Here is a 12,608-nt window from a genome sequence, read left to right as displayed (position 1 = left end):
TCCGATGATTATCATGCACAAGTTGCCAAATGGTATTGACATTTTCAGGGGTTGAACTTGTTGAAGGTCTTCCTGATCTCTCGTCATCTTCCAGTGATGATCTTCTGCACTTGAAGTGCACGTGCCACTCAGAACACCTCCAACGACTCATTGCAGCATCTCCGTAAATTTGCCGAATCATGTCAAACGTTTCTGAGGCAGATTTGGCCAGTTTCACGCAGAAACTTGCTGTCCATGATGAAATAACAGACGTGGGAACATGATGTTATATTGAGGAATGGAGATGGACCTTTCATATGGTGTCCAGTATCTCCTCCTCATTTGTTGGGAACATGACGTTATATTGAGGAATGGAGATGGACCTTTCATATGTTGTCCAGTATCTCCTCCTCATTTGTTGGGAACATGACGTTATATTGAGGAATGGAGATGGACCTTTCATATGGTGTCCAGTATCTCCTCCTCATTTGTTGGGAACATGACGTTATATTGAGGAATGGAGATGGACCTTTCATATGGTTTCCAGTATCTCCTCCTCATTTGTTGGGAACATGACGTTATATTGAGGAATGGAGATGGACCTTTCATATGGTGTCCAGTATCTCCTCCTCATTTGTTGGGAACATGACGTTATATTGAGGAATGGAGATGGACCTTTCATATGGTGTCCAGTATCTCCTCCTCATTTGTTGGGAACATGACGTTATATTGAGGAATGGAGATGGACCTTTCATATGGTGTACAGTATCTCCTCCTTATTGGAAACATTAGACTGTATTGATCTGCTGACAGGAGAGGTGAGCGTTGCCGGGAATTCTGGGACATTCTCCAGTAGCAGACAAGGGATGTGTCTGGATGGTGACTGTATCATTGTGTGTGTCAGGTTCCTATAAGGTGTCAGGATGTCACTGTCTATTTCTCCATGGAGGAGTGGGAGTATTTAGAAGGACACAAGGATCTCTACAAGGACGTCATGATGGCCAATCAGCCGCCCCTCGCATCCTTGATATTTCCTGGCTACTAAATATTCCACGCTCAACTGTTAGTGGGATTATAACAAAGTGGAAGCAACTGGGAACAACAGCAACTCAGCCACCAAGTGGTAGGCCACATCACATGACAGAGCGGGGTCAGCGCATGCTGAAGCGCACAGTGCGCAGAAGTCACCAACTGTCTGCAGGGTCGATAGATAAAGACTTCCAAACTTGGTGTGGCCTTCAGATGAGCACAACAATAGTGCGTAGAGAGCTCCATGGAATGGGTGGCTAACTCTCATAATTCCATGGCCGAGCAGCTCCATCCAAGCCTTATATCACCAAGTGCAATGCAAAGCGTCGGATGCCGTGGTGTAAAGCATGCCGCCACTGGACTCTAGAGCAGTGAAGATGTGTTCTTTAGAGTGACCAATCACGCTTCCCTGTCTGGTAATCCGATGGACGTGTCTGAGTTTGGCGGTTGCCAGGAGAACGGTACTTGCCTGACTGCATTGTGCCAAGTGTAAAGTTTGGTGGAGGGGGGATTATGGTGGGGGGTTGTTTTTCAGGGGTTGGGCTAGGCCCCCTAGTTCCAGTGAAGGGAACTCTTAAGGTGTCAGCATACCAAGACATTTTGGACAATTTCATGCTCCAAACTTTGTGGGAGGAGTTTGGGGATGGCCCCTTCCTGTTCCAACATGACTGCACACCAGTGCACAAAGCAAGATCCATAAAGACATGGAGGAGCCAGTTTGGGGTGGAGGAACTTGACTGTCCTGCACAGAGTCCTGACCTCAACCCCATAGAACACCTTTGGGAAGAATTAGAGCGAAGACTGCGAGCCAGGCCTCCTCCCCTGACATCCGTGCCTGACCTGACAAATGTGCTTCTGGAAGAATGGTCCAACCTTCCCATAGACACCCTCCTAAACCTTGTGGACGGCCTTCCCAGAAGAGTTGAAGCTGTTATAGCTGCAAAGGGTGGGGCCAACTCAATATTGTACCCTACGGACTAAGACTGGGGGGGCCATTACAGGTCATGTGCGTGTGTGTGTGTGTATATATATATATATATATATATATATATATATATATATATATATATATATAGTGCTGCATACATTGTCATTGCTATGTAAGTACCTGTAATAAATATATGCAACGTAACACTTTGTGAGGCAGCAGCCATTATACCAAAACAAAATCAGTGGCCGTTCCCACATCTTCCACAAGATGGCAACCTCAAATATTGTAAATGGAATGCACAGATGGGAAGGGATGAATCGCAGGCAGGAAGCGATGTAGGAGTATAAAAGGAATTTCCAGGTCAAAGGTGAGTTGGGAGGAAGTAGAGAGGAGACATTGCTGGAACTGGCAGCAGAGGAGGTAATAAGATCTTATTTTATATTTACACCCAGTAACCCCATGTATATCAAGTTTCCCAATATTTTTGAGGTACGCCCAACTTTGCTCTTCCCTCTCGTGGTCACCTGGAGCTCCTCTCCCATCCCTACATTGCAGAGTGTTGCATGGAACCTATTCCGCGATGGTCAGCTCACTGTAGACTGAAGCTTTATTTATGATGTTACAAACTTGGAGTTACAAGTCAGAGATTTTCAGAAGAATTATTTTCAATGAGTTCTTGTCTTTTGTAAGGGGGTTCAAGCCATATATCAGGGTTTGAAACCTCTGTTTTCCATCTGTATAATAGCATGGGAAAGTTGAATGGGCCCCAGAATACTTTACCTGACCCTACATCAGGTGTTCTCAACGAGGGTTCCTCCAAAGGTTGCTAAAGGTTCCTTGAGCTGTGGCTGATTGAACTCCCTTTTAATGGTGCCTTCCTAGTTCCAGGTCCAATTCTACTTCGTAAAGCCAGCAGCCTGACACCAATTATGTTTTTAGCGTGACCTACGGGTGGCATTCTGTCCGCCACTGTAAAGGTTGTGTTTTTCCTACTGCAGAACTCTTGATCCCAGATTAATTGGTTTTAGTAAGGGTTCCCTGGGACCAGAAACCCAGGGCTCCTATGGGATCCTTACCATATGAGCGCCTGGGAAAGTGTTAGAGAAAGCCTCCTATACAGCTCCACCACAGGTCATCGCACACCTCGATGGTCCTCACAGAGAAGACGCAAAGCAAAAATTGTGCACACCCATTACAAACTTTGCAGTCATCTCAATGTTTGAGAAGGCAGCACTTTCTTGAAATGAAAGGTTCTAGGCCTCCATAAAGGTTCTAACCCTTTCCTACTCTATGAGTATAAGCTGAACTCTCTGGTTTTATTTTTTTAGGTTAATAAACAAAGCCTGTAATATATTATAACAAGCAGTTATATGAAGGTATTATTTTATTTAGTATAGGTCAGATAATTGTCAGATAATTATCCATCTACAGAGAGTGTGTATTTGGATCCCATGACCACCTCAATGAGGATGGATGAAGACAGGAGTCACATGACTGAGAGGATATTGGACCTCACCCTGGAGATCATCTACCTGCTGACCGGAGAGGTGAGGAAGATTCTGGGAGGTCACATGACATCACTCTCAAATCTATTAATAAAACACAGACCTGACCGGAGAGGTGAGGAGGATTCAGGAAGGTCACATGACATCACTCTTATTTCTACTAATAGAATACAGACCTGACCGGAGAGGTGAGGATGATTCTGAGAGATCACATGACATCACTCATCTCTATTAATAAAACACAGACTTGACCGGAGAGGTGAGGAGGATTCTGGGAGGTCACATGACATCATTCTCATCTCTATTCACAAAACACAGACCTGACCAGAGAGGTGAGGAGGATTCTGGGATGTCACATGACATCACTCTTATCTCTATTAATAAAACACAGACCTGACCGGAGAGGTGAGGAGGATTCTGGGAGGCAGGCCCAGACTGGCCATAGGGCACCGCAGAGGACACAGAGACACCTCCCTGGCGGCCGCTGCACACACAGTCGCACTGAAGAGACAACAGCAGCCAACAAAGAGACATCCCAATCAAGCAAAGAGACATCTCTGTCCAGCAAGAGACATCCTGTTTTTTTGTGCATTGGGATGTCTCTTTGCTGGATGGGGATGTCTCTTTGCTATATGAGGATGTCTGTTTGATGTACTGGACTGTCTCTTTGCTATATGGGGATGTCTCTTTGCTGGATTGGGCTGTCTCTTTGAATATATAGGGGCACTGTGATTAGATCTCTAGGGGCACTGTAGTGTAAAGGGGCACTGTGATATAAAGGGGACTGCGCTGTAAAGGGGCATGGTAATCAAATAAAAATATAGTACGGAGGACCGACTCAATGAATATTCCTGCCCCTGCGAATGCCCTTGCACCCCCCCCCCCTCTTTGGAAAAATTGGCTGCTCAGTCTAAAATGCCCGGGCCTATTTTTTGTCCCAGTCCGGGTCTGCTGGGAGGTCACATGACATCACTCTTATCTCTATTAATAAAACACAGACCTGACCGGAGAGGTGAGGAGGATTCTGGGAGGTCACATGGCATCACTCTTATCTCTAGTAATAAAACACAGTCCAGACCGGAGAGGTGAGGAGGATTCTGGGAGGTCACATGACATCACTCATCTCTAGTAATAAAACACAGACCTGACCGGAGAGGTGAGGAGGATTCTGGGAGGTCACATGACGTCACTCATCTCTAGTAATAAAACACAGACCTGACCAGAGAAGTGAGGAGGATTCTGGGATGTCACATGACGTCACTCATCTATAGTAATAAAACACAGACCTGACCGGAGAGGTGTCTATAATTAACTAGCCAAACCGTTTTTTTTACCTGTTTACATAGGGTTATATGGTAGTGAAGAAGACATCTGGTGAGTATTTGACATACAATATCCTTCAGAAAGAAACTCTGAGACATGGTGATGTCCCCTCATCTGTGTGCCTGGAAAGAAACAATAAGAAGATTCTAGAAGTCACCAAGAGGATCATGGATCTGCTGACAGGAGAGGTGAGCGGTGCCGGGAATTCTGGGACATTCTCCAGTAACAGACAAGGGATGTGTCTGGATGGTGACTGTATCATTGTGTGTGTCAGGTTCCTATAAGGTGTCAGGATGTCACTGTCTATTTCTCCATGGAGGAGTGGGAGTATTTAGAAGGACACAAGGACCTCTACAAGGACGTCATGATGGAGAACCAACAACTTCTCAGTTGTGTAAAAATACCAAAAAAGGATTTATTAACAAACGAGATAATGAATCATGCCATGGAGATCATCTTTCTGCTAACTGGAGAGGTGAGGAGGATTCGGGGAAGGTCACATGACATCACTAATATCTCTCTCTCTCATTAAAACACAGTTCTGATAGGAGAGGTGAAAGCATTCTGATATTATATTTATTGCCATATAATGCAGAACTGTGTCGTAGTTATGAAGACATCAGTTGAGAATAATACAAAAATAAGCAGGGAACATGTGTCCACAAGAGTGAAAGAAGAACAGAGCCCCACTATAGTGGCTTCACTTCCCCTTCTGACTCTTAAGAGAAACACCAAGAAGATTCTAGAGGTCACCCAGAAGATCATTGATTTGCTGACAGGAGAGGTGAGCAGTGCTGGGAATTCTGGGACATTCTCCAGTAACAGACAAGGGATGTGTCTGGATGGTGACTGTATCATTGTGTGTGTCAGGTTCCTATAAGGTGTCAGGGTGTCACTGTCTATTTCTCCATGGAGGAGTGGGAGTATTTAGAAGGACACAAGGACCTCTACAAGGACGTCATGATGGACAATCAGCCGCCCCTCACATCACCGGGTAAGAGGAGACTTTATTGTAAAGGAGAGAGCAGTATGGAGGATCCACCTAGATCCCCCATCATCTGATAAACACATAGAAACAATGGATTCAGTCAGTATGTGTGTTTCCTACAGATGGATCCAGTAATGGGAACCCACCAGAGAGATGTCCCCATCCTCTGTATTCCCGGGATTCCACACAGGAAGATCACACCATCCCTCACCATCATCAGGTAGGTGGATCCAGTAATGGGAACCCACCAGAGAGCTGTCCCCATCCTCTGTATTCCTGGGATTCCACACAGGTCACATGATCCCCCACCATCATCAGGTAGATGGATCCAGTAATAGGAACCCACCAGAGAGATGTCCCTGTCCTCAGTATTCCTGGGATTCCACACAGGAAGGTCACGCCATCCCTCACCATCATCAGGTAGATGGATCCAGTAATAGGAACCCACCAGAGAGATGTCCCCGTCCTCTGTATTCCTGGGATTCCACACAGGAAGGTCACACGATCCCCCACCATCATCAGGTAGATGGATCCAGTAATGGGAACCCACCAGAGAGATGTCCCTGTCCTCAGTATTCCTGGGATTCCACACAGGAAGGTCACACCATCCCTCACCATCATCAGGTAGATGGATCCAGTAATAGGAACCCACCAGAGAGATGTCCCCGTCCTCTGTATTCCCAGGATTCCACACAGGAAGGTCTCACTATCCCTCACCATCATCAGGTAGATGGATCCAGTAATGGGAACCCACCAGAGAGATGTCCCTGTCCTCAGTATTCCTGGGATTCCACACAGGAAGGTCACGCCATCCCTCACCATCATCAGGTAGATGGATCCAGTAATAGGAACCCACCAGAGAGATGTCCCCCTCCTCTGTATTCCCGGGATTCCACACTGGAAGGTCACGCCATCCCCCACCATCATCAGGTAGATGGATCCAGTAATGGGAACCTACCAGAGAGATGTCCCCGTCCTCTGTATTCCTGGGATTCCACACAGGAAGGTCACACCATCCCTCACCATCATCAGGTAGAACTTACAAGCAATTCCAGACTGCATGTGATGACATTCTTCTTCATGCTGTCCATGGTTATTAGAGCTTACTTTTACAGATCTTATTATTTTTGGGATGTAGTGTGAAGACCTGATCTATATGAAAGTTGAGGTAAAGGAGGAAGAGACATCTACGGAGGAGGTTGGGATGATTATCAAAAGTAAACAGGAGCAACCTTCTTTAGATATAAACACAGGTAATTATTGAATAATAAATGCAAAATTTGTTAATGTTTGTTAACCTCTATAAATAATTTACTAAAAGTTCAGCACTATGAGCAGAACTTACCAGGTAAGATTAGACTGAGTATCAATAGTGGACCAGCAGATCGGGGATCCTTTACTATTCTAGAGTGAAGGGCCCATCATTTCTCGATTTAAGAATGATCATTACGGATGGCTTGTCTTTCAAACACTTGAATCATTTTTGGTTTGCTTCCCGCTTTCAAATTGTAAGATTTACTCCATGAAAGACATATTCGGATAGGTTTTTGTTTTTAAAATTTTTTTTCTAACCTTAGTCACTGAGAAATGATATCTGTCAGATCTCTGGCAGTCTTCTCTTTTATTGTTACAGCATTTCACATCATTTAGTAAGGAAAAGGCCGAGAGATTTTAATTGCTGACCATAAGAACCTTATCGAAGTACCTACAACACCCCCTAACAAATGTAGACATGGGACCATAAACCATTAATCACACCAAATTTCATTACTCACTAGACAAATATATTTCTATTCCCCATGAAATCGAATGATTCCAATAAGGAGGAGATACTGTACACCATATGAAAGGTCCATCTCCATCCCTCAATATAACGTCATGTTCCCAACTAATGAGGAGGAGATACTGGACACCATATGGAAGGTCCATCTCCAGTCCTCAATATAATGTCACGTTCCCAACAAATGAGGAGGAGATACTGGACACCATATGAAAGGTCCATCTCCATCCCTCAATATAACGTCATGTTCCCAACAAATGAGGAGGAGATACTGGACACCATATGGAAGGTCCATCTCCAGTCCTCAATATAATGTCACGTTCCCAACAAATGAGGAGGAGATACTGGACACCATATGAAAGGTCCATCTCCATCCCTCAATATAACGTCACGTTCCCAACAAATGAGGAGGAGATACTGGACACCATATGGAAGGTCCATCTCCATTTCTCAATATAACGTCACGTTCCCAACAAATGAGGAGGAGATACTGGACACCATATGGAAGGTCCATCTCCAGTCCTCAATATAACGTCACGTTCCCAACAAATGAGGAGGAGATACTGGACACCATATGGAAGGTCCATCTCCATTTCTCAATATAACGTCATGTTCCCAACAAATGAGATACTGGACACCATATGAAAGGTCCATCTCCATTCCTCAATAGAACGTCACGTTCCCAACAAATGAGGAGGAGATACTGGACACCATATGAAAGGTCCATCTCCATTCCTCAATATAACGTCACGTTCCCAACAAATGAGGAGGAGATACTGGACACCATATGAAAGGTCCATCTCCATTCCTCAATATAACGTCACGTTCCCAACAAATGAGGAGGAGATACTGGACACCATATGAACAAGATTGACACAATTCGCAAGGACATTGCTGCAACTCACACGCCCTCTCAACCCTTCCCCTCTCACACAGCTACCCCCTTATCCCCCCTCCCCCTTGACATAACCCGCAGGGACTTCGTCGCTGCTCAAACTCTCTCCACCCCCTTCACCCTCACTCAGCTACCCCCTCATCACCCCTCTCCCACGGCCCCACCACTGCTCTGACCTCCTCTTCCACCCCACCCTACATTCCTCATACTGAAGCTCCCCCAACACTCCGCACCTTTGACCTTACTACCATCGAGGAAGTCTCCAAGATCCTCTCTGATGCCCGCCTCACCACCTGCCCCCTCGACCCTATCCCCTCACAACTCCTACGACCTCCTTCCCCCTCCATGCTACGCTCCCTCACCCACATCTTCAATCTCTCCCTCTCCTCTGGCACTTTCCCCTCCCCTCTGAAACATGCACACATCACCCCCATACTTAAAAAGCCCTCCCTGGACCCCAATGACCCGAACAACCTCAGACCCATCTCCCTGCTCCCATTTACATCTAAACTCCTCGAGCGCCTAGTCTACACCCGCCTATGCTCTCACCTCAACGACAACAACCTCCTCGATCCCCTACAGTCTGGCTTCCGTCCCCTACACTCCACCGAAACTGCCTTACTCAAACTCTCCAACGACCTGCTAACCGCCAAAGCTAATGGCCACTACTCAGTGCTCCTACTCCTTGACCTCTCTGCGGCCTTCGACACAGTCGACCACCCCCTCCTTCTCAAAAAACTACACTCCCTCGGCCTCAGAGATTCTGCTCTCTCCTGGCTCTCATCCTACCTGTCACAACGCTCCTTCAGCGTTACCTATAATGCTACCACCTCCCCCTCACTCCCCCTCTCTGTTGGGGTCCCTCAAGGCTCTGTCCTCGGGCCCCTTCTCTTCTCCATCTATACCTCCTCCCTTGGCCAACTCATACACTCTCACGGCTTCAACTACCACCTCTATGCCGACGACACACAAATCTATCTCTCAACCCCCCACCTCACCCCCTTGGTCTCAGCCCGAATCACACACCTACTGAGCTACATATCAGACTGGATGTCACTCCACTTCCTTAAATTGAACCTCTCCAAAAACGAGTTTCTTGTCTTCCCCCCAGCCCGGACACCACCCCCCATTGACTTCTCCGTCACATCCAACAACGCTACCATCAAACCCGCCCTGCAGGCCAGAGTACTGGGTGTCATTCTGGACTCCAACCTATCCTTCCAGCCCCAAGTCCAATCTTTAACAAACTCGTGCAGACTCCACCTCCGCAACATCGCCAAAATACGCACGTTCCTAACCCCAGAAACCACTAAACAGCTCATCCACTCCCTCATCATATCACGACTCGACTACTGCAACTCCCTCCTCACTGGCCTGCCTCGCCGCTGGCTATCCCCGCTTCAGTCGATCCTGAATACGGCTGCCAGACTCATTCACCTTTCCAACCGCTCTGTCTCCGCCACCCCCCTCTGCCAATCCCTCCACTGGCTTCCGATTGCACAACGGATCAAATTCAAAATCCTAACGCTGACGTACAAAGCTGTCCACCATACTGCCCCGAACTACATTACTGACCTAATATCCAAGTACCGCCCAGCACGCACACTCCGCTCCTCACAAGACCTCCTTCTCTCTAGTTCCCTGGTCTCCTCCTCCCATGCCCGCCTCCAGGACTTCTCCAGGGTGTCACCCATCCTCTGGAACTCCCTGCCCCAACCCATCAGATTATCACCTACTCTCCTCTCCTTTAGGCGCACCCTGAAAACCCATCTCTTCAGGGAAGCCTACCCCACCCCCTGCTAACTTGCCGACCTCCACTCTTCCTACCACTCCATCCCCCACAGCTATCTCCTCCTGTGCCACCATCCCCTCCCTCCTAGATTGTAAGCTCGAAAGAGCAGGGCCCTCGATCCCCTCATGTTTTGCATTGTATTGGTATTGTTCTGTCACATGTTCTGTCCCCCTTTGTAATGTACAGCGCTGAGCGAACTATTGGCGCTTTATAAATACTGTATAATAATAATAATAATAATGTTCCCAACAAATGAGGAGGAGATACTGGACACCATATGAAAGGTCCATCTCCATTCCTCAATATAACGTCATGTTCCCAACAAATGAGGAGGAGATACTGGACACCATATGAAAGGTCCATCTCCATTCCTCAATATAACGTCATGTTCCCAACAAATGAGGAGGAGATACTGGACACCATATGAAAGGTCCATCTCCATTCCTCCATATAACGTCATGTTCCCAACAAATGAGGAGGAGATACTGGACACCATATGAAAGGTCCATCTCCATTCCTCAATATAACGTCATGTTCCCAACAAATGAGGAGGAGATACTGGACACCATATGAAAGGTCCATCTCCATTCCTCAATGTTGGACCAACAATCATTACTCCTCACCACAAAATGTAAAAAAACATATTTACCGTTTACGTTTAAAATTGTTTTTCAGAGGGACACTATGGCCCAAATTCCTTGGAGGGAAATCCTGTTCTATTCTCAGATGTTAAGAATAATGGGGACGCCGAACTTTCTCAAGAAGCAAATCCAGTTATTCGATATATACATCACAGACCTTACCATATGGGGGAATTGATGGATCCTTCTAATCCTGAGGAATCTTCTCAAAGCCACCAAGGAGTCCACACAGGCAAGAGATTGTTGTCATGTTTGGGGTGTGGCAAATTTTTTGCCATCTTGGATCTAACACCATTGTGGCCTCTTTCATTTTTAGAATGTGGGAAATCTTTCATTGAGAAAAGCAAACTTGATACGCGGAAGAGAAATCACAAGGCTGGAAGTCATTCATGTTTAGAGTGCGGGAAATGTTTTACTGGGAAAGGAAACCTTCTTACACACCAGAGAAGTCACACGGGTGAACGTCCTTATTCATGTTCTGAGTGCGGGAAATGTTACACCGGGAAAGGAAGCCTTCTTACACATCAGAGGAGTCACAAGGATGAGCGACCGTTTTCATGTTCATGGTGTGGGAAATGTTTCACTCAGAAAGGAAGCCTTCTTAGACACCAGAGACTCCACACAGGAGAGCATCCTTTTTCATGTTTAGAGTGTGGGAAATGTTTCGCTGACAAAAGAGCACTTTTTAAACACCAGATAATTCATACTGGCGAATATCCTTTCTCATGTTCAGAGTGTGGAAAATGTTTCACTCAGAAAGCAGACATGCTTACTCACCATAGAACTCACACGGGAGAGCGCCCTTATTCATGTTCAGAGTGTGGAAAGTGTTTCACTCAAAAGTCAAACCTTCTTAAACACCAGAGAAGTCACTCCGGAGAGCGTCCTTTTTCATGTTCAGAGTGTGGGAAATGTTTCTTTCAGAAAGGAAACCTTCTTAGACACCAGAGAAGTCACACAGGGGAGCGTCCTTTTTTATGTTCAGAGTGCGGGAAAGGTTTCTTATTTAAAAGGCACCTTGTTTTACACCTACGAATTCACACAGGTGAGCGTCCCTATTCCTGTTCAGAGTGTGGGAAATCCTTCACTGAGAAAGCAAAACTTTTTAAACACCAGAGAATTCATACAGGCGTGAGTCCTTTTTCATGTCCAGAGTGCGGAAAATGTTTCACTCAGAAAACAGACCTTTATAGACATCAGAGAATTCACACGGGTGAGCGTCCTTTTTCATGTTCAGAGTGTGGGAAATCTTTTACCCAGAAAAGCAGCCTACTTAAACACCAGGGAATTCATACTCGTGAAGGCCCTTTTTCCTGTGCAGAGTGTGGGAAATGTTTTGTACATAAAGATAAACTAATTGGACACCAGAGAACACATGCCCCTTGATGCGTTTTACAGGTCAATGGTGGAAATTAACAGTTTGAAGTCTGTATAACATAATTGTAACATCTTGGTCACATTCACATTTCAGGAGTCTGGTTGGCTGGTTGGAGTCAGCTGCTAGATATATCCTGAAGGCACCAGTGGCAGGATCTTCCTACTACAGCCCCTGGTTCTATTACTGCACAACTTTAGTTGTCCCTGGTCCTGTTTTTTTTCACAATAAAAGATAAAAACTTCCAACCATGACAGTGGAAACCCCACGTACTGGTCATGGAAGGTGTGAAGACCCCGGACCTAAAGCCCAGACTCTTCACTACCTTCCAGATATAAGAGATTATTAGGTGGTTTTGCTCTGCAGCTTC

The 12,608-nt window shown here is 46.1% G+C and overlaps 1 protein-coding gene across 1 annotated transcript in view; it reads left to right on the top strand.

Annotated features, from left to right (window-relative positions):
- Positions 1-2,219: 2,219 nt before the first annotated feature.
- LOC149453418 (uncharacterized) overlaps positions 2,220-12,608 on the top strand; it is a 49,921-nt gene continuing 39,532 nt past the window's right edge. Inside the window, exons 1-10 of the mRNA XM_089688642.1 lie at positions 2,220-2,359; positions 3,371-3,486; positions 4,791-4,955; positions 5,042-5,242; positions 5,363-5,551; positions 5,638-5,820; positions 5,883-5,975; positions 6,894-7,008; positions 10,898-11,095; positions 11,180-12,248. Coding sequence (XP_089544768.1) covers positions 3,391-3,486; positions 4,791-4,955; positions 5,042-5,242; positions 5,363-5,551; positions 5,638-5,820; positions 5,883-5,975; positions 6,894-7,008; positions 10,898-11,095; positions 11,180-12,248 — 2,309 coding nt within the window. The 5' untranslated portion in view covers positions 2,220-2,359; positions 3,371-3,390. The remainder of the gene's footprint in view (positions 2,360-3,370; positions 3,487-4,790; positions 4,956-5,041; positions 5,243-5,362; positions 5,552-5,637; positions 5,821-5,882; positions 5,976-6,893; positions 7,009-10,897; positions 11,096-11,179; positions 12,249-12,608) is intronic.

This window comes from Staurois parvus, unplaced genomic scaffold, assembly GCF_062004578.1.
Source record: "Staurois parvus isolate SC_StPar_1 unplaced genomic scaffold, SC_StPar_1.0 ptg000449l, whole genome shotgun sequence".
In the NCBI taxonomy this organism is placed as follows: domain Eukaryota; kingdom Metazoa; phylum Chordata; class Amphibia; order Anura; family Ranidae; genus Staurois; species Staurois parvus.
The sequence above is the reverse complement of the archived record's forward strand: the minus strand, read 5'-3'. Positions and strand labels throughout refer to the sequence as shown.